This window comes from Nicotiana attenuata, chromosome 3 (genome assembly GCF_001879085.1).
Source record: "Nicotiana attenuata strain UT chromosome 3, NIATTr2, whole genome shotgun sequence".
NCBI classification, from domain to species: domain Eukaryota; kingdom Viridiplantae; phylum Streptophyta; class Magnoliopsida; order Solanales; family Solanaceae; genus Nicotiana; species Nicotiana attenuata.
This window is the reverse complement of record NC_031991.1, coordinates 68,798,551-68,820,456: the sequence shown is the minus strand read 5'-3', so window position 1 is coordinate 68,820,456 and position 21,906 is coordinate 68,798,551. Positions and strand designations below refer to the sequence as shown.

Genomic DNA, 21,906 nt, shown 5'->3' with positions numbered 1-21,906 from the left:
TGTCAAAGTCCACATACCACTTGCGTCCCCGCTACTCTCCACGCCCTCGTAGCTTCTAGCTTCTCCCCTAACACCCGAGCTGTGTCCTTAGTCAAGGCTCTCCACTTGATCGAATGTTAGAATTCAACAAATTCAAAGAAAATGATGATCATCTATTACGAATTCGTTGGAAGGAAAAAGTTTACTCATAATAAGTTAATTAACTGACCATTTCCATAGGGAAGGTTCCTACATTTTCACTTTTATAGGTCTCATTGAGGTCCATTTCTTGGGCCTCTTCTATCATTTTTCTTGGCCCAATTTGTGTTTCCTTTTTGTTCTCATCCAAAAAGCCTAGTTTAATGATTAAGGTGACACACGTCCCTATCCTCATTTTCATAATCAAGATTAGCTCTGACTAGGGTTTTATATATGCCCCAGCTGGGTCTAGAGCACAGAACTCTTCACATTACAAGCGAATCAAGCGCACGAAATTTGAATTTTGTCAGGTAATATCGACTCATTCTAATCTTATTTCTTTCATTTCTTTTCTGAATTCATTTTTTTCTCTTAGATGTTCCTACAATTTCGTCGAATTTTAATTAATTCCAAGTCTCTTAAGCTTATAGTTTCAATTTTGAGTTCTTGCTGATTTATCATTTCAAATTTAAATAAGTGCTGTGGAAGCGATGAGAATCTAGAACGTTGTAGACACTGAGTTTAGATCTTCTTTTGCCTAATTTAAGCTGATTTTTTAGACCGAAAATTATGTGTTGATTTTGCGGCTAATTTAGATACTTCGTCTCTATCAAAAATCTTGTCGGTGACTCATAGTTAACATTTTCTTTGAACTTTGATGAACTGAGTAGTGGTACAGTGAGTATATTAATTATTATGTCAAGAACTAGTATAAAATTCTTGATATAGCTCTCACCTCCTGAAAGTTTGATTTAATTGAATGTTTGATTTTATCTTGCTTTTTTTTGTTTGGAAGAAGAAATGAACCATGTATTGATTTCTTAAACTTGGTTTCCTCTATTTGTTTTTGAGATTTATGTGACATTAATGGATGTAGTGGAGTGCCAGAGATTTTATGGGTGTATTGCTTAAGCTCTTTCTTTCATTGTTGGTTTTTTCTTTCTTGATAACTTAGAAAAAAGGAACTTGTTAAGAAACTTGGGAGCAATTAGAACTGCTCTTTGACATTTAAACTCTGCCTCTTTCTTTGTCTGTTTGAGTGTAATTGAATTGTTTTTAATACTAAGGGTGTGTTTGGTAGGAAGGAAAATATTTTCCAATTTTCCCATGTTTGGTTGGCTTAAATGTTTTGGAAAACATTTTCCTTATCAATTCATTTTCCTCCAATTGGAGGAAAATGTTTTCCTTATCAAGAGAAAGGAAAACATTTTCCAAAGCTCCTTCTCAACCTTCCCCACCCTCAACAACCCACCCCACCCCCTCTCCAAAAAAAGGTTTTTTTTTACTTTTTTTGTAATTTAAATTTCTGTTTTTGTTTTTTTCGTTTTACTGCACCCCCCAGCCCCGCCCCCACCCCCTGCCCTCCCCCTCGAAAAAAATTTTTAAATATATTTTTCAGTTTTAATTTTATTATTTATCTGTTTAAAGACTCAAAATTTTACAAGTTCCAAAATTATAAGTTTGGAGGTTTATGTGTTTGAAAGTTTACGGGTTTAGAAATTATAAAGTTTACGGGTTCGAAATTCCGCGGTTTTGAAAGTTTAGCGGTTCGAAAGTTTATGAAATTTGTGGGTCCGGAAGGTGGTTGGTTTGAAAGTTTATGGCTTCATGTTTATTATATCTAAATTATTTATGAATACTCTTGAGAAGTCATTTTCCTTAATTTGCGTACCAAACACCGGAAAATGAATAAGATTACTACTTGTTTTCCTTTATAGCTACTATAGCTAATCTATGGTGTGGACCTTAGCTCAGTATGGAGGGCAGACTACCTTCTTACAGAGTGCTCTATCCCTAGAAGAAACTCTATTTTAGCATACTCTCTTTCTTTGGAAATGATATGATACTAAATTTAGATACTAGCTACTAGAAGAGGAATAAAAGCATATAGCTAAAATGCCTAAGAGAGCCCGAGGCCAGGAAAGCTTCGATCCTTATGAAACAAAGAGGCAACAGAGAAAGAGGCCTAACCACAGAATGAAAGACTTTAGATTCGCTAGCTCGGTAAGAACAATCAGAATACATCTGACCTCACACGGGAGGCCCCGCGCCGAGTGATTCTCCCCCAAAAAACTCTACATGTGATGTTCCGAAAACAGAAACATGTAATTTAGTAAATTAGAGCCCATTGTGGGGTGCAACCAGGGAACAACTATCAACTAGTTTGAAAAGTTCTTCCATTTAGTAATGGAAGTCATCCGTTGTCACTTTCTAAGGGTATGGTAGAGAGGCTTGAGAAGGTGGACAATCCTTCAGTGGACCTAACGAGAGGCTGAATTCAAACACACCCAAAATCCACAAAAGAAAACATTTTCCACGGAAAACATTTTCCGTTATACCAAACACACCCTAAAAGGTAAATATATTCGTATTCCTCTTCAACTTTGTGGTTGATGGGAAGAGCAAAGCAGTGCTACTAGTTTTGAAGTAGTTCTAACATATTTTTTTATTTTATTTAAAGAAATAGGTTAATTTAAAGAATGTAATGTATTTCTTTTCCTGTAGCTGCATTTCTATTTCTATCAGAAACATGCAATGCTGATAGCTAGGTCTAGCAGATATAGCAACTTCTCTGTTTGAAATTTGTTTCGTTTTGTCATACTTTCTTTGATAATTATGTATAAACCTTATTTGGAATGAAATAGCTGTCAGTTATCTCGAATTACTATCAATCTCTTAGCCATTTTCGCCATTTCTATACCTTCGCATTTCTTTTGCCAAACGAAACCGTAGATGTTTTGATGGGATCTCAACTTCAAATCATGCTCTTAAAGTTAAATGTTTAGTGGATTTATTTAGCTGGCTTAACCAAACTCCTGTATCTAGCTGTGAACAACTTTTGGAAGGTTTATGCTCTCTATTTATAGATTAATCTTTGTATCTGAGCAGTCACCTTTTTCCCTCTTGTAAATTTTTGTCTGCATCTTCTTAATGTCTTTAATGATAACTTATTACTTAATCAAAAAACAAAAAAAAATCTTGCAGATTCTTGGTAGGATTTGGATGCACTGCCACCTATTACTTTGCTCTTCCATAGGATTTAAATCTATATTAAGGTCTTAGTAGAAGCTGGCTAAGCACTTAAGAATCTAAAACTTATCATCTGCCGAGATGATAGTATAATACATAATATTGGGGATAGACGATTACATGTAGCTTTAGACATGTCTTACGCAGAGCAGTCCTGTTGCACCTTTTTGTTCTCCTCCATTGTTATATGCTTGTCTTCTACCTCTGGAAGCTACGTGGGGTTTTGATTTTCTATCCAAAACTTACGCTGTTAGTGTTTAGGAGTTTATTTAGTAGGGTAGTCGGTATATCGGTGGAACAAGCTTGCATTTATTTGAAGAAGTACCAACCTTTTACTCACCTCAGTTGTTTCCTTTACATTTCGTTGGTTATGTAAAATCCTGTGACTTCTCCCCATTCCTTGGTTTTTTTATATTGTCTTCGGTAGATATGTTTTCAAATATGTTTGTCTTGTTACTGATCTCTTCTATGCAATGTCTTGCAGAAATAGAATCTCTATTCTTTTGAGAACTTGTCAGGTGTCTTTCTTCATTTCCGGATGGGAGACACAGAGAATTCTCTTCAACCATCAAAGAAAAGGGCGGCTCTAAAGGAAATATCACGGGACAATCCTGGTATTGATGATGATGAAGATACAGCTGATCAAGAAACTGGAACTTTCAAGAGAGCAAGCGAGGAGGTGATGGCAAGTAGAAGAATTGTCAAAGTTCGTCGCAATCAAACTACATCAACCACAACTGCACCTTCATCTAATCCTTTTGCCGCGATTCGTTTGCCTACTGAATCTGGTGTCACTTCTGCTGTGACCACAAGCAATGTTGAGAGTGGGAAACCAGAAGAAACAGGTGATGTTGGTGAGGCAACTGGAAAGGAAGAAGGTGATGTGAATAAGGAAGGTAAAAAGGAACCTGATCAAACTTCTAGGACATCAGAAGGTAATGTTGATGAACCTAACGTTAACAAGGAGAAAGTTGAAATTCCTAATGAGCCTGAAAAACCAGAATCTGCTGAAAAGAAGGTGGCTGAAGATGAGAAAATCCAGGATGAAACCAAGGCAGGCACAGTAGTTGAGAAGAGCGAAAGTGAAAGTAAGAAGGATGTGGAAGTCGAGAAAACAGAGAATGAAGAACAAATTGATGCGGGTGGTGAAAAAAGTGAGAAGGGTACAGAAACTGCATCATTTAGCTCATTCCAACAGCTTTCAAGTAGCCAAAATGCTTTCACAGGACTTGCAGGGACTGGGTTCACCAGCACTACGTTCTCCTTTGGAGTTATTTCAAAAGAGGGATCTCCTCTAGGCTTTGGTTCTGAATCAGGTGCTGGTTCTGGTTCTCTCTTTGGAGCAAAAGGTGACCAGCCATCTTTTGGGGTTACTCTTCCCACTAACGGAAATAACTCTCTGTTTGGAAACTCAGGGTCATCCATTGTGAACAAGGGTGAGGGTACTGGATTTCCTTCCAAAGAAGAGGTCTCTGTTGAAACAGGGGAGGAGAATGAAAAGCCCGTATTCACAGCTGATTCCGTGCTGTTTGAATTTCTTGATGGAGGATGGAAAGAGCGGGGCAAGGGAGAACTAAAGGTAAATGTTTCTACAGCAGGAGAGGGAAAAGCTAGACTTGTTATGAGGACCAAAGGAAATTACAGGTTGATCTTGAATGCAAGCCTTTACCCAGAAATGAAGCTCACAAATATGGACAAAAGAGGGCTTACTTTTGCTTGCCTGAATAGTGCTGGTGACGGGAAAGAAGGGCTTTCTACAATTGCTCTGAAGTTCAAGGATGCATCCATTGTTGAGGAGTTTCGAGCTGCTGTTGCGAAACATAAAGGTACTACAACTGGTTCCTTGAAAACACCTGAAAACTCTCCTAAAGCTTCAGATGATTGACTTTGCAGTATAGATGCATAGAGACTATTTTCATCACGGAATGTGCCCTACTATTTTCTTTTAGTTGCAGAGAAGAAAAGATAAGAACGAGGGAATATTTTGTCTGAGAGATAAGAAACTTGTAATCCTTCATAGCAGAGTTTATTATAGCCATTGTGCCGTTCATCTGTTGTAGACCTTGACTGAGCAACTTTAAATACATTTCCTCTCTTTTTTTCGGGATGTACTGAGGCATTATTGCCATTGTGTGTTGCCTTCTCTCCGGGATGCTGTTACGTAACTTTAGTTGATGAGCTCCTAAGGCTATAATTCAATGGTAAGGACGAAACATGTGATGTGTGGTTAGAGGCATAGCACATGTTGATGTTAGGATCCTGCCGCAGGTAAAGGGTCGAGTCCATACTCACCGAAGTTTCTTTTGATATCTGAGAAATCCCCTGTGCCCAACTGGAGTGGGGCATAGTCCACAAGGATTTCTCCGATATCAAAAGAAAAAAAGATACTTGAGTTGATGCGAGTTTAGGCTTCTATTGTCTATTTTAATTTTGTGCTTTTGTGGGGTCGAAGCTGCTATTATTAGTGTAGATTGCAGAAAGATTATCAGCTCAGGTTGGTTGCTTGGGACATTATGGTCCCGTCTCAGTTTATACCCGGTTAACTAAGTGGATGACAACTGGTTAATTTTCACACATGAAACACTGTGACCGGTTGACAGAATTTGGATTAAAGTTGTTTTTTTTTTAAAAAAGAAGTTGAAGTTACAAAAGAGTTTGTAGAAGGTGAATTCAGTTGTGTTTAGATTGTGAGAATTTTAAAAAAAGAAAGAAATCAGTATGGTATTTTATACCTTATTGGAGTTTAGGTTAATTCGGATTTAATGCCAAAGAGTAAGTCAATGTCTGTCTACTTGATCCGTAGAAGAACAGATTTCTCCTTTAGTAATGATCAAGAAGTGAATAGACTTCTATATCTTCCTTTCTTCACGTGCAATCATTAGCTCTTTTGTTGCTTTTGCATTCCGTGGTTCACGGGTATGGATAGGCAATTTTCTTCATTTGATATGCGCATCCATAAATCCCACAGATATTAGAGTTAACTTTTGTCGAACAGATCTTGTTGAGATAGTGGAAAAGGGATGAACTACTTATTATGAACCCCATTCACGAGCACGCGAAGACAACAGTACAATGAAGAATACTACTAATAATTGATTACATGTGATAAATTGTCGTCACAAACCAACAAAAGCAAACTGCATTCACTCAACTTAAGAAATGCAGACAAATCATCAGTGGAGAATATTGTAATTCTTCGGTACAAATCCCTTGTTTTTCAGGGAAGCAGTTAATTACAAGATCAGTAAAAAGATGGCCAACTTAGACTACAAAATATTAAAAAAAACACATTCTTTTGCAGATTGATTTTGCATACTTAACTGTGAAAAGGAGAGTGAGGAAAAACAAGAAAAATCAAAAAGATAAAAAGAGGATAATTAAATCCCACAAAATGAAATACAGTCCTCAGTAGTGATGCCACCAGTTTGCCATTTCTATGGTGACGAGTAGCTCTTAGTGCAGTTTCTTGAACAGGATCCCACACAATCATCCATCTTTTCACCATCTACATAGACAAGAAAAAATTAAGGCAGAGGAAAAAAATAAAAAAAGACAACAACAGAAAGATAAGCCAGAGAAATGTTTTTGTTAACATTAAAAAAAAAGTTGTCCTAAGCAGGAAGCATCCCGCGTTTATGCAGGGTTGGGGGAAGGGCTACAACCCAAAAGGATGTTATATAGGCAGCTTATCCGTGACTGATTTCACAGCTCGACCCGTGACCGGTCACACTTCCCATTTATTTTTGTTAACATTTATAACCAAAAATGAGGAAATACTTACTAGGTTGATGTTTTTTGCTGAGAGTGGAGCAGGTAGAAAAGGCACAACCCAATTTGCAGAAGTTAAGGTTGCTACTGTCTGCTTTATGTTGAATACTATTGGTAGAAACAGAATTACCAGAATCTGAATTGAAGATGCATTGTTTCAAGCATTTGGTAGTGCATTTGCATACAGTTTGAGAAGGGTCAATCATACAGAAGATGAAGCATCTAGTATAGCAATCACTGAATGATGCACTAGATTGCCCTACAAACAATCCCAAAAACACTATGGCTATAACAAATGCCCTTAACTTCATTGACTCCATCTTCTCTTTTACTCCCTTTTTTCAACTATATTTTGGCCTGAAGTGGACACACATATATATAGTGTTTCGAAGGGTAAGCAATGAGCCAAAAGAACACAGACATTTGGGCTGTGATTAATTATTGTAGAAGTGGTGGTGTTTGGTATTAGCTAGATTCGTGGGCAGAGGCGGACCCAGGATTTAGAGGTAGCGGAACTAAAATTTATTTTGTATATAAGGTGCACTACTAATATATAATTATTTTTTAACGACATATATATGTATATATAAAATTCTTATTGAACTTTACGGGTGTCGATGACCCCTCGTTATATGAGGTATGTCCGCCTCAGTTCATGGATATTGGCATTGAGGACGAGTTTAACTCTATGAGTGACGTTGTAGGAAAATATTTACACTATGAGGTTATTTATAAAACAATTACAAGAAGATCTTTAAGTAATTAATAACTTGATAAAAATAATAACGATCCTGCTATTATTAAATTATATTAATAGTGGTAAAAAAATTTTTTATATTGCCTATGTACTTACAATTTAAGGTCAATTGAGAATTTAGTCCGAAGTTGGGTTTGCATGTGATTTTTTTTTTTTTTTTTTTTTTTTTTTTTTTTTTTTGTCGCAAATAAGATCCGTGGAGAATGAATTAAGTTGGATTTACATGTGATTGTTTTTTGTCTTTGCCTATGGTACATTAATTTAGGAAAGACTGTCAACAAGGACAAAAAAAGAGAGAGAGTACTTGCTTAGACTTAATATTTTTTTCTTCTTAATACCATACAGGGAAAAAGAATTAAAATTGACTTTTCTCTTTTCCCTGTTTATTTACTAAAACCATCATTTACTTAAACCATAATTGTATACAGCGAGGATGTGACTTAATTATAAAAAGAAAAAAAAGTGTAATACTAATATTCTAAGCTCCAATATGGCACCGACCCATCATTATTTTCCTCTTCTGTTAACCACTCTTTGCTTGAAATGAAATTTGGATCCAAAAATCACAAGGATCTTTCCCTGCTTTTCTGCAAGGGTCTATTGTACGCAACCTTACCCTACTTTTCTGTAAGAAGCTATTTCCATGATTTGAACCCATTACCTCCTGGTCACATGGCAGCAATTTTGTCGGCATAATTTTTATGCTGACAAACCAACAAATATTCTTTTTATTGGGTCAATTTGCATTATAAAATAAGTCAATTGACCAATGTTTTTTGATAATTTTGATGAGCGTGTTATACTTTTATAAATTAAATTTGACACGCTAAAAGATTTAATAATGATGAGATGAAAGAAAGATATTGTAAGTGTGCCCGCCCAATTAAAGATATTACAGGAATAGAGCAGTGGGGAGTTATGAATTCTGAGTGGCGTTAGTGCTATGTTTGGTGAGTTTTTGTGCAGAGCCATGATCTCTATTTAGTGCTCAGATACGTGTCCTCCAATTCTGTATTAGTAGACGGAAATTTTCCTCTTCCTCCATTATACCTTCGCCGATTATTTTTAATTTAAATGATGGCTAATCGGTTAATTTTTCTTTATGTACCCATTCGCTCATGAGTATTGTTGGTTCGGTGATGGGCTTTGACTGGTAAACATAGAAGACCTGATTATTCAACGGCCCAATATTTGGGCATTTAAGCATTTTCGTATGTTTATCTTACACAGCCCAATCTCTCTTTCGTCGAAATTATTTGTAGGAAGATCATAACTAGGATCATTTAGTGCAAAAATTTCCAAAAAATATGATATTTTGTGGGGTGATGTTTAACTTTTGACCCCTACTTGCTCTATGAGCAAATTTTCGGGTCAAGGGTTAAAAGTGTTGCCATGAGAAAAGCGAGAGACAATATTTTTGAAAACTTAAAGTTATGGCCATTGGGCAAGCGATGATAAAATTTCAAGTACTTCATCCCATTTAGTGCTACTGTTTATATTTTGACCCCATTAAAAAAATCAAAAAAAATATTCTGATGCCAAAATTTTAAAGTTCACTACCATAATTTTATTTGAAAAATCTGGTAGCAAACTTTAAAATTCTGGTGGCGGGACTATTTTACCAAAATTTTTCTTAACGTGATCAAAATATTACTCCCTTCGGTTCACAATAAGTGTCTAATTTACTTTTTTATTTTGGTTCAAAATAAGTGTCCAGTTATGTAATCAAGAAAGAATTCAATTTGTTTTTACAAAATAACCCCTATGTACATATCCCTAAAAGTTTTCTTACTCCTCACATTAAATGTTTAATTAGGGGTAGTTTAGTCATAGTAGGTATTTTTGTATAGAATTTAGTATTTTCTTAATGGGCGTGCTAAAAGTAAATTGGACACTTATTGTGAACCGGAGGGAGTAATAGTTGTTCTAAAAACATCCATCCGGCATAATTTTTGTATAATTTGCGCGCGCGAGAAACATGTTATTGTTCTATATTAAATAGCGGTGATCATAGAAAATTATAAACTTCAAATCTCGAATTACACCTCTATATACAAAGCCTTTATTGTTGACTCGGTATTTTGCTTTCCTCGACAAGTCTCATTAAGTCTGAAAATCAATTATTGTAATGATATCAATTAAGAAAACAATACTCTTGTTATCAAGAGAAAGAACCAAATTATCGGTATTTTAACAATTAGCAAAATTATATCCATCATAAAAGATGAAAAGGTTTGGAGAATTGAAAATCAAATTATCTAACTTTTAATCTCAATACGAACATAAATTTCTCAATTATTCAAAATTAATTAAGATGTATAAACAATATAAATGTATAACTAAAATAGTTTAAAACCACATGTAAAAATCTTAAACTCAAAGGTTCTATATAAAATGAAGTAGATAGAGTAAAAGTTTGTATAACGGAAATCTGTAAATACTTATCTGCAGTTCTGCACCGATAGTTATACGTAAACAAAAATTAATTTAAAATTAAAATGTATATATAAAGTATATATTTTATATGTATTGATTTGATATACATATTTTATACGTTTAAAAAAAAAAAAATAGAGGAAGATATGGTTCGGAAAGAGAGAAGGAAAACAGAAAACCCAACGGCTAAATGACCATTGACCACCGACCTATAATAGGAGAGCAGCAAGTCCACGGTCCAACCCGAATCAGAATCCGAATCCAAACGGGAATGTAAGACGACTTCCCCTACATATAATATGCTGACGACACGCACCGTATGAGAAAAGACGTGAAAAAATTTATCCACAAAATAATCGACTTGGGTTGGGTGGGTAGAGGAATTAATCTACCATCTAAAATTCTAGGGTTTTCAATTGCCCCTAATCTAACTCTACAAAAGATTCAGATCACACCCCAAAACCTCAACCTTTATTTATTAATCCCTGATTCTTCAAAGTTTTAGTTTATTGTTCATAAAAGTTTCGTTCTTTTATGTTTTTGGTGTGAACTGTTGCGAGATTTAGCAGTTGAAAAATGGCGAGTGCGAGAGAAGCAGAAGCGGAGTACGAGAGCGACCCGGAAGAAGCGAAGTTGTCATTGAAGATGCGGAGGAGAGAGGCGAGCGATGACGAGGAGGAGGAGGAAGAAAGGGAACCGGAGGAGAGAGAAAATCCCCATCGGAGGATTGAATCTGACGGCGAATCGGAGGGACAAGGCGCTGCTGCCGATTATGACGAAGAAGAAGAAGAATACGATGATGAAGAGTACGGGGAGGACGAGGAGGATGAGTACGAGGACGCTGGTGGAATTGTTGGCGATGGTCACGAGGAAAGTGTTACGGAGGAGGTTGAGGCAGTAGCGGAGGGTGCTGATGGAGTGAAGGTGGTTGTGGGCGAAGGAACAGGGTCAGGTCAAGGGATTGGTGATGGCAATGAGAATAATGTGCTGCCGGGGGAGGAAGAGGAGAAGAAAGAAAATGAACCCTTTGCAGTGCCCACTGCTGGAGCGTTTTACATGCACGATGACAGGTTTCGAGACAATGCCAGTGGACGACACAGGTATTGTCCATTCTCTATGCTCAGAGATAGTGCATTAGTATCTGATTTGATACAGTAATTTGTTTTGCACTCTATATGTGTATAGCATCGTGTCTTGGTAAATATTTTTTTTAATCAGCTGGTTGCTCTCAGAAATTAAAGCTATATGGAACATGGAAGGTTTTTGTACTTTATGTGCCATCTTAACTCGTCAAATACTATGAACACATGTAGAGATATTTAGTCCAGTGGAGTGATCAGTGTTATCAAAGGCGAAAAGAGCAAAAAGGCTCTAAGGCCCGTCGGGGCTTTAAGCGCAAATAAAGCGTGAGTGTGAATGAAAGAAGGCGCAACTTGAGAAAAAGTAAAAATATGTATATGTAGTCCAAGACCAATAATTATAAGCATGAATAACAAATATATGGACAAAACAGTTGAAAAAAAAATACGATAAAGTGAAATATCAATTTATTTTCAGGATTATACTCGTTGGCAGGAAAAAGTATGTCTTAGAGCCTTGATGCGACACTTAGTGCCCGCAAAGCGAGGTGAAGCGCTTTGAGCCTCACTTTAGGGCTTAAGCGCACTTTAAGCGCGCCTTTGACAACACTGAATGTGATTTGATAGAGTAATTAGTTTGGCACCCTATGTATAGCATCGTGTCCTGGTCAATATTTTTGATAATCAGCTGGTTGCTTTCAGAATTTTAAAGCTATATGGACCATGAAGGTTTCTTTTGGATATTCTACCTAGGTTAAACTCATAAATATTTCGTCTGCTAAGCAATTAATAACGATAGTTGTGTTAGCTCCTGAAACATATTGTAGACATCTGCATTTACTGGGAAGAAGCCTCACTTCGTGAGTGGAAGATTGTTGCTAACTTTGTACTCTTAACTTCTTGCCTTATACAAAGTACTCTTAACTTATTGTGTAATTGCTTTCCAAGAGAATTACCTGTGCAATTGAGAAGGACTGAATTGAAGGAATCTTTAGTTAGCTGCTATATGATAGAAAAATTGCAGAACAACTTGCTAATTAGGAATTTCTTGATCACTTGCTTTGCGTTTTTATTAAAATCAAGCATGTCAAGCTTTGCATGTTCAGAAAAAGTAGCAGCAGGAAGCTTATATGTAGTTACTAGTAATGGGAATGAAGATCTCTCTCCTCTCTCAGTTACTGGTTGGTGGATTTGAAGATTGAGGTCTTTGTTGATTCTTTTAGGATTTCTGGTTAATTGGCCTTAAAATGATTCCTGGTGATGGTGTACTATACCAGCTTATATGATGCCACCTTCCCTCTTTCAAGGTGACTTAATGCTCTCAGTAACAGGGTACATTTGTGGATCAGTTTGGGGGTTCCAACGGTTTTCAAGTAAACTTTCAACTGAATTGGATAAAATGTCAAACCCATAGGGAAATATGATCCACACAGTTGATGGTCCACTCAGTATAATTCGAAGTGTCAAATGGCACATGCAAGTATCACATGGTTTGTTATGATGCCTTTGTGCTCTAGCATACTAAGTTATCCATGAACTGCTATGAGGTTTAGACCTGTTCCCTTGAAAAAACTCTTGCAGAAGTAAAAATCGAGGAACCTAGTAGTAAATAACATTGCAAATTCACATGGTACTGTTTCTTAAGTCACATAGTAATCCTATACAATGTGCTTGATATGCATCCAAGAAATACAAATTGATTGATGAGGCATATAGCTTAAACAATCTGTTCATTAGGGAGCTGGATAACTTACAGATCTAGAAGAGAAGGTTGATCATACTTTAACTCAAATTTATTGAGTGGAAGAACCTTTTTTTAATGTAATTTTTTTAATTTAGTAAATTCCAGTTGCTAAGAGCTCGATGGTGGCCTTTTAATCATTTTATCCTTTGTTTCTTGGACCTCCGCTCTTATGGTTGGAGATTGAGGATCTTTACCATCAGTTATCACTCATGAGTTAATTGAATGGAAGAGTGCAAGGAAAAGCACCAAGAGAGCCTTGTCTTATCAAACGTCTGCCCTAACTAAGAGCACGATGGTGGCCTTTTAAACATTTTATCCTTGGTTACTTGGACCTCCGCTCTTATGGTTGGAGATTGAGGATCTTTACCATCAGTTATCACTCATGAGTTAATTGAATGGAAGAATGCAAGGAAAAGCACCAAGAGAGCCTTGTCTTATCAAACGTCTGCACAATGGTCAAAGGTTTTTGTCCATACTGCTTTTTTTGTAGTGGGAGAACACATTTTCTGAATTTTTCTACAATGTCAGGTTCCATTAACACCTGATTAGTGAAGTTGCATCTCCGTGAACTTTTCTAATTTGATAAAGGTAGGATGAAAGTGTTTAGATCAGGCTGGGTAAAAAAAAGAGAATGTTTCGAGCCTGGTATCTCTAGCTATAATGTTAGTTTCTGGAAGCTTTCTACAAATGTATTGCTACAACTTGTGGTCTTAAACATGCTATGGCATTTCTGTGGCTGTAAGAGCGTCTTGTTAAGGGTAAAATGAGATGTTTTAATATTAAAGAGTTTTCTGCCACATAAAATGGATTATAGGGAGTAGTAATATGGAATTATATTGCTTTTTGAAGATTAGATGTCAGATGGTTTGACGTATTTTGAGTCTGTAAAATTGGTGCTTGAGGACTTAAATGTTATTAAAATAAAATCAGTGTTTAAACCTTGATTGTTGTGAATTTGCTTGAATTTGGTCATTTTACAGCTAAAAGATTCTATTGTTTTATGCTAATTATGCATTAGCTACTTTATACTGTATATCTAAGATATTGTCTGAATAATTGTACTGGTAATACTAATAGCTGCTGCTTTTCTTTTCTGGCTTAAGACTACGGGTAGCATGTAGATAATGAACCATTACTTGTTCTTTTCTCTCTATTTGTCTGCTAGAGTTTCTTCATCGGTTGTTCACTATCTTCTGTGCATCTCTGGTCCTTCTGGGCCATTATTTTGCATATCCCACAACTTAGTCCCGTTTGATGTCACCCATAACTTCCCTAGTGTCCATTGTTCCGTTGGTTGAAATATTTCATCGACCACGCATGTTGCATTCCATTCTACCAATTATTTTAAATCAAGAGCATCACTCTTTATTTTTATAAAATTCATCAGAATCATCTTCAGTCCCTGGCACTTCTTGGTTTTATTCCCACATGCAGAGCATTCTTCCCACCGTATGAACATCCCTCCGCAGAATTATATTTTCCTCTTGTCAAGCTACACGTGTCCTCCGCTCCTTCAGTTGACACTTATGAGTTCTTTGAATATGTTGATAGAAATGGTTCTAGCCGCAACATCCCCCCCACCACAGTTTGTACCTGATTTTGAAGGGATCCCTGGGGCAACGGTAAAGTTGTCTCCTTATGACCTATAAGTCACTGGTTCGAGCCGTGGAAGCAACCACTAATGCTTGCATTAGGGTAGGCTGTCTACATCACACCCCTTGGTGCTGCCCTTTCTCGGATCCTGCGTGAACGCGGGATGCTTTGTGCACCGGGATGCCTTTTGTTTGTACCTGATTCTGTCCGTGTCTCTTTGACTTCAACATCATCATGTTCCTTTTCCTTTAGTACATGTTATTCATTGGTCAACTCTTACATTTTATTCCATCAGAAAGGGGTTGGGGTATTTGTTGAAGATCGAACGTTGTAGTTAAAATTAATACACAATGAAGGCCTGTACACCTTGTACTCTTGCAGCTTTCCTCACGAGAAGATAAAAACTGTACCATCCGTTTTCTATATATAGAACTGTTGGATACTAAATGAAAAAGAAGTTATGAAATTGATAAATGTAGAGCATGAATGCTTAACACAAAGTTTTAAAAAGTGAAGAAAAGAGAGTGAAATATAGATGCTCTATTTCTTTTGTGCAATGAGGCGTGGAAGATTTCAAATCTTAATAAATTTTATTTTCTTTAAAAAATGAAGATCGGGGTAAAGTTGAGTGTAAGTTCTCTTCCAGTATCTTCCAGATATTCAGACAAATTAGACCATTCAACTAAGAAGGGTGAAATACCCAAAGTCACGCCATCCTTCATTGTAATTTTGCTTATCTGATACTATATTTTTTTTCCCGTGACTTTGTTTAATGGGAACCTCTCAATTTGGATCCTTAGTTTACCCTTATCAAATAGGTGTGACATGGGTATGGGTGCGTTGGGTGGATTCTTCAAATTACACTGAAAATTAGCAGAAAACTACAAGTACCGGCACTGGATATTTACATTTTATACCGTTGACGATAGAATAAGCACCTACATCATGCTTTCTCTGCTTTAATTTTTGTCTTGCATTTGTCTAATGTTTTTTTGTATGGATGCTTGGTTTGTTCGGAAACATCACCACACAACCTGTACCGTTCTTCAAGTGCAAATGAGATATCAAATTTCATGTTTGCAATCTTCAATGTTTCCGCAGATGCACTAAATTTATTGTTTAGCGATTGTGTTTTTCATTGTTAATTCTAAATATAACTTTCTAAAGAATTGGAAATTACAAGTGCAATGAAAGTTGGGATCATAACTAAGTTTTGTAAAGTGGAATGTTTCTTCTAAGTGATGCTGCTGCAAAGCATGGGTTTTGATAGTATTTGATGGAAGTGATTGGATACTGGTATGCATGGTCACTCGTATATGAGTTCAATCTGCATTTCTTCTTTCCTCTCAAAGTCGAAGATTTTGATCAAACTGTAAGTTGTAAGAGGATGTCAGAATGGGCATGCTTTTTGACCCCTTCTAAGTATTGGCATTGCGGACAGTGCTGGTAATGTGCTGAACTACATAAGCTGCTTTTCAAGCTGCTTCTATGTACCACTTTATGGGTCTTACTGTTATCCCACTCTCTTAAATGCACAACCCTCATATGTTACAAATGCTCTTCTATTAATAATGAGCACACTTTGATATTGTTGTATAATTATTTTGCTAGGCGAACTTTTGGTGGAAGGAAGTTATGGGAATCAAAAGATGATCGGAAATGGGGACACGACAAGTTCGAAGAATTGAGTGTGGAGGAGAGGAATTATGAAGAGGTGAATGCTTATAGCCACATGCTTCTTCGTTTTTGCTTATCTTTTTTCCTAGTCTTTTGCATAACTTGTGTTGCTATATCAATATTATTCTATCAAAATCCTCAGGGTAGGAGGGCTTCAAGGGGTCGTTATCGTGGTCGAGGTAGAGGGCGAGGGCCTGAACGTGGAACTGTGCGAGCACGAAGACCCAAAGCTGACATCAATGACAAGATTCAGGGCAACAATAATAACCAGAAGATTCAAAATAATGCTTCAAAGGGTATGAGAGGCAGGGGTCCTAGAAGGTATCGGCCCTCATTTAAGGACGACATTGGTGCACCACCTCCACCAAACAAACAGTGAGTGTCAATTCAGTTAATTTTCTCCTTTTCCTCATCCGCAAGGATTCTTCTTATTGTTCTTCATCAAATTGAAATTTTCAGATCTGGTCTGTCAGCTGAGAAACTTTCACATCACAGCACAGCCAAAGCATCTACTCCTGTATCAAATGTAGAAAGTGATGCAGTGGCAGCTGCTAAGCTAAGCTTTGTGTCAAGCTTGAATTCTGCTTCTCCTCCATTTTACCCCTCTAGTTCCTCCACTAAGGGAATCACTACAATGGACAAAAGAGAGTTGCAAACCGGGACAAGTAGCCGCAGTGCTCAGCCTTCTGTTTTAGGAGATAGTTCTGCTGCTGCACGATCAACTATAGTGCTGCAAGGGAAGAATGTTGGTGATTCTATTAGCCTTGACAAGCTTAATATTGCTGATCCTATTACTGCAGTAGCTGCGAAACCATCATCTGGTTTGCAGTTGCCTCCTGGCTCCTCAACAATAAATCCTACTCAATCTCAGCCATTGAGAGGCCAAGGAAGAGGATTTAATGCAATGCCACTTGTAAACTACCAATCTCCTGTAATAAATAACCAATTCAACCGAGTTTCTCAGCCGACAAACCTCTCCTCTACTCATAGAAATCCTGTTCAAAGTCGAGGACAACCTTCTTTCCAGGTTGCTGGTCAGCAGTTTGCTCAGCGATCTGGTACTGGATCTCAAGGTTCATCTCCCCCCAAAACTGGACAGTCTATCTCTGAAACTAGAGAGATTGAATCTTCTTTGGATTCAAGTAAATCAAAGAGTGCTATGGTTGCAAAAGGAAAAGGCACTCTTCAGAGCACTGGAAGGGGATCGGTTCTGCATGGCGGAGCTCAGGTTATGGGTGCACCTGGAAGTGTTGGTAGTGGCGATCAGAACTTTCCTGCAACACCAACCTTTTTGCCAGGTAAGACCCTTTATAATTAGTATGATTCGTATAACATTCTTATAAACATAACTAGTATGATTCGTATAACATTCTTATAAACATCATCTGTATGTGCCCCTTGGAGAATGGTTCAGTAGGATGGTTCGTGCAGTACTCTTTCACTCAATTTATTTTTGGGAAATTAATATATACAAGTAAAAAGATTCATTATAATTTATAAAGTCATCGACGGGGAAGCAATGCAGCATCGAAAGTCAATGTTATTGCATTACAATGCTTGAACCAAAATGATTGGATATTATTTGAACCTGCAGAGAGGATGATGTTTTTGGTGTATATTTACTTTCATCACTTTGGTTGCTCTATCATGACCAGAACTTTTGTTGTTGACATTGATCTCCTTGGCTCTTGATAGTGCAACATATAATTGTTCGCGTGAGAAAACATTTTGTGACAAATGTAGTTTAACATTGGGAATTATTTGGCCCACTACTTTAGGTGAAATGTTGATAGACTAAGATAACCCTGAAATGTTGATCGACTTTTATATTCTTCAAATAATTCAGTATATTTTCCAAAAGTGAATTTCTTTTGGGTAATATTGTAATATTCAGAATTATAGAGTAATATTCAGTATTTTGACAATTCAAGGAAAATATGATGAACATTATGGAATTAAAAAAGGTTAACTCTAGATATATAAAGACTTCACATAAACATGCCATTTTAAATTATTTAAAGTTTCAAGACAAACTTTTAAATTCGAAGGCAAACTTTATAGTTTATATTTTTTTACATTAATGTTGTATGGATAATTTAGTTCTTAAGGGGCATAAACGTTCATCGGCTTTTGATGGGCATTTGGTCATTCAACTTTTTATTTAGTGGTATCCTACTTTTCTATTAGCATAAATATACAACAACAACAACAGTAAAATCCTACAAGTGGGGTCTGGGGAGGGTAGGATGTTCGCAGCCTTATCCCTACCCTGGAAGGGCAGAGAGACTGTTTCCGATCTATGAGCATAGATATAGATATAGGTTATGCTATAGTTAAATTGAGCCATATGTGATATTTATCAAGAATGTTGGTCTATTATTGATAGATTATGGTCATTATATAGGTGCAAGATTATGCTGTAGTTATATTGAGCCATGTGATATTTATCAAGAATGTTGGTTTGTTATTGGTACATTATGGTAATTATATTGGTGCATATTTGATCACGCCCAACTATGCCTTATAAAAAGGACTCTGCGGACGTTGCAAATATAACCCGAGTATTACGCTCACGGTCGATCCACAGAGAGTTAACCTATCAACCGCTATCTTCAGACCCACTAATTCTTCAGAACCAGCTTCCCAAATATTCAAATCTCAGTTGAGTGTTCTTTAACAACTAGCTTGCAAGTAACTAAATAGCTGTAAACTAAACTAATAAGGTTGTAAACAATTATGAGGAAAAGCTAAGGCAATGATTTCCCCTATTGATGGAATCCCTTCTGTTTATGTTCATACAAATTTACCAACACCTCTCTATCAATCATGAACGCTAATCTTACCGCAAATCTCTCCCGAGTAATCACAGTAATTTACTATTGCACTCTCCCGAGATACACTAGCTTACTTTATTTAGCACGATTCACTTTAGATTACACCCAAGGCTTCGTTATCCCTAATCCCGCCTTTAAACCCGCAATTATAGATCCCTCTAATAATCTAGGAGTGGTGTTGTTCAACAATACCCTAAATATGCACTCTTTTCCAAGTTATGCACACTAAATAGGCACAGCTAATTGAGGATCCTGTCAATTAACTACAACAAACACGAAGTTGAACAAATAGAGATCAAACTAGCAATTTGTATTCACATAAACAAGAAGTTCATCACCCAATAGGTTCCATCAAAACCTTAGACAAGGAATTTAGCTACTCATGGCTATGGGAAAATAAACTAAGATTGAATTCATCATAAAAATCAAAAGAAAAGAAGAAAGATGTTTAGAGTATTCTCTCACAATGGTTTTCCTTGCTAAGAAACTTTAAAAATCAATACATGCCTCTCTTGGGCGAAGTCTAATGTTTTAAATAGGGTTTAGGTCTAAAAATCCCGTAATTGACACTTTGGTCCTTGAAGTTTCTGCGCCTGCCGCGGTCGCGGTTCTACCGCGACCAAACACCCTCGCGGAATCCTTGAAGTTCTGCAGCTGCTTTCCACCGCGGTTCTGCCGCGGTCGCGGTGGAGCCGCGGTGGACCCAGTGCTCTGAATCTTCGGCCTGTTTTGCATGGTTCACTTGGGAATTACAGTTGGCCTCTTTTTCATCAATTTTGACTCCAAAACTGCTCCTTAGCCTTCCTTATACATATATCACCTGCAAATCATGAAAAGCACTAATAAGAGCATTTTGTTATCACTTTTAGCATTAAAACTACACAAGAAGGTGATTATTTAAGGTGTGATTATAGTCAAATTCACCTATTATCAATATTCCTAAAGGAAAATCATTTTTTTACCTCCAGCTTCCCAGTGACACTTAGTTTTCCTCTCTTGTGAATTTGCAGTCATGCAATTCGGGGGACAGCACCGCGGTGGCATTGGAGTTCCTGCTGTTGGCATGGCCTTTCCTGGATATGTTGGTGGTGGTTTGGGGAATTCTGAGATGACATGGTAAGTTTTTATGCCAATGTGACCAGGGCAAGATGAGTGTAACTTCCATGTGGTGTATGGAGATTTTATTACTTAGGCATTTTCCATCATTTACCCAGTTGTGGATAGGATGAATGGCACGTCTATGGAGTGAAACCATATTTTCCATCTGAATCGTTGTATATTATTTTACCTCTGTTCTTAATCATAAATATTGATACACTGGTTTTCCCTACATTGGGTAATTTTAAATGATGTTGGTTTTCAATTGTCAGGTTGCCAGTTTTAGCTGGGGCTGCTGGAGCATTAGGTGCAACATACTGTTCACCATATTTTGCTGTTGATGGTGCTTATAATGCTCGCCCATCTGGGCAAATATCTTCTCTCACTGCTGCTCCAAGGTCAGTATTCTCACCTCCATTTCAGGATATTCCCGTTTCATTAGTTTTCTTCTTCGTGCTGGCTTGTGTGTATCATACTTGTTCCACATGTTTCTTTCATTCCTTTGCATATACATTAGGCTCTTGCCTTGTTTTGCTTAATGGAGATGTCGCTATTTTCTGTTCTGCGATGACTTACTCATGATGTGTGAACTCTGATAGCATGACGGAGTGTCAAGACAAATGTGACCCATATTTTTCTCTCGAAGAAAAACTTGTCCTGGTTGCTCAGCTCGAAAAGCAAATGGTAAAGCCTGTACAATTGCAACCAAAAGTTTTGAGGGATCCATTTTGTTGTTTTGGCTATTTATGGATATTTATTGTAAGTTTAGTCTAAGGAGCATACTCTCTCTGAGAGAGTTCTGCTTGTGCAATGTCTTTATTGAGTCTTTCATCGACAGTTACTGGTTTGTGGATTTGTCATCCGTTCTCACCTATAAACATCATTTGTTATTACAATTTGTCTGTGAGAAAGCGACTTTTGGTTCTGTAAAATATTGCAGCTATGCATCTAGCAGGCATTTTTTGATTATGGTTGTAAAAAGTGGAAAAGAAACTTAACGATCGCTTCCTTTGCAGCAAAGAGAACAATACCGGTAAACCAAATAATGAATGCAATCCCCAACAGAGACCAGGTGAGATATGTGGTGCTTGTGTTCTAGTTTTTGCATAATTTGCTCTGCTCCTGCATATCTGTGGACCTATATCACTTATCCTGTATGCCCCATTTCATCTCTCAGAGCTCTCAAATGATGACTTAGGTCAGCGTCAGAAGAATCCTCGCAGGCAAGCTTATATTCAACATTTCTGAAATGAGGCTCTATTTCCAGCCTTCCCTTTTTGCTTAATCACATGATTTTTTTGTTTAATTAACCATTTTAAATTTTGAATTCATTTATTGTTCTTTGCAGATATACAGAGATGAAGTTTGATCAGTGAGCTTGTTTGTAGGTTGAAGCTGTTTAATAAGCAGATTAAGGTCAAAAGTTAACAGTCAATATTTTCTTTTTTAGTTTACTGTTAAATTTTTCCATCTATAGTTAGTGTTTTGCAAATCTCTGAGTAAAACTTGTGGTGCTGCAGGCATTCTCCCAGACCCTATGCTCTCCGACTGTTGATGGAGTATCTAGGGCTCTCATGTGTTGTGATGTATTTTAGGTAACAATTTTGCTCATGAGTTTACTATCATAATTTCTTGTGTTTTGTTTCCTCAACATTTTTTTTCATCACCATGGCAATTGCCCCTCCCCACCTTCCTAAGAAGAATCCCCCCCCC

General features: G+C 37.0%; 3 protein-coding genes across 3 annotated transcripts in view; 2 read left to right on the top strand and 1 right to left on the bottom strand.

Moving 5' to 3' along the window:
- Positions 356-5,316, top strand: LOC109224027 (nuclear pore complex protein NUP50A-like). The gene is made up of 2 exons (XM_019388565.1): positions 356-488; positions 3,692-5,316. Exon 2 carries the CDS (start codon positions 3,746-3,748, stop codon positions 5,090-5,092), a length of 1,347 nt encoding a protein of 448 aa, XP_019244110.1. The 5' UTR covers positions 356-488; positions 3,692-3,745; the 3' UTR covers positions 5,093-5,316.
- LOC109224704 (thionin-like protein 2) lies at positions 6,294-7,352 on the bottom strand. The gene is made up of 2 exons (XM_019389230.1): positions 6,989-7,352; positions 6,294-6,712 (listed from the first exon to the last, which is right to left on the bottom strand). The coding sequence occupies exons 1-2, from the start codon at positions 7,293-7,295 to the stop codon at positions 6,642-6,644; spliced, it is 378 nt and encodes a 125-aa protein (XP_019244775.1). The 5' UTR covers positions 7,296-7,352; the 3' UTR covers positions 6,294-6,641.
- The window catches only part of LOC109224026, a 12,224-nt gene continuing 790 nt past the window's right edge, over positions 10,473-21,906 (top strand). Inside the window, exons 1-10 of the mRNA XM_019388564.1 lie at positions 10,473-11,268; positions 16,196-16,298; positions 16,404-16,636; positions 16,721-17,559; positions 20,106-20,211; positions 20,466-20,591; positions 21,210-21,265; positions 21,371-21,416; positions 21,542-21,609; positions 21,714-21,788. Of these exons, the coding sequence (XP_019244109.1) occupies positions 10,745-11,268; positions 16,196-16,298; positions 16,404-16,636; positions 16,721-17,559; positions 20,106-20,211; positions 20,466-20,591; positions 21,210-21,265; positions 21,371-21,416; positions 21,542-21,569 (2,061 nt within the window). The 5' untranslated portion in view covers positions 10,473-10,744 and the 3' untranslated portion in view covers positions 21,570-21,609; positions 21,714-21,788. The remainder of the gene's footprint in view (positions 11,269-16,195; positions 16,299-16,403; positions 16,637-16,720; positions 17,560-20,105; positions 20,212-20,465; positions 20,592-21,209; positions 21,266-21,370; positions 21,417-21,541; positions 21,610-21,713; positions 21,789-21,906) is intronic.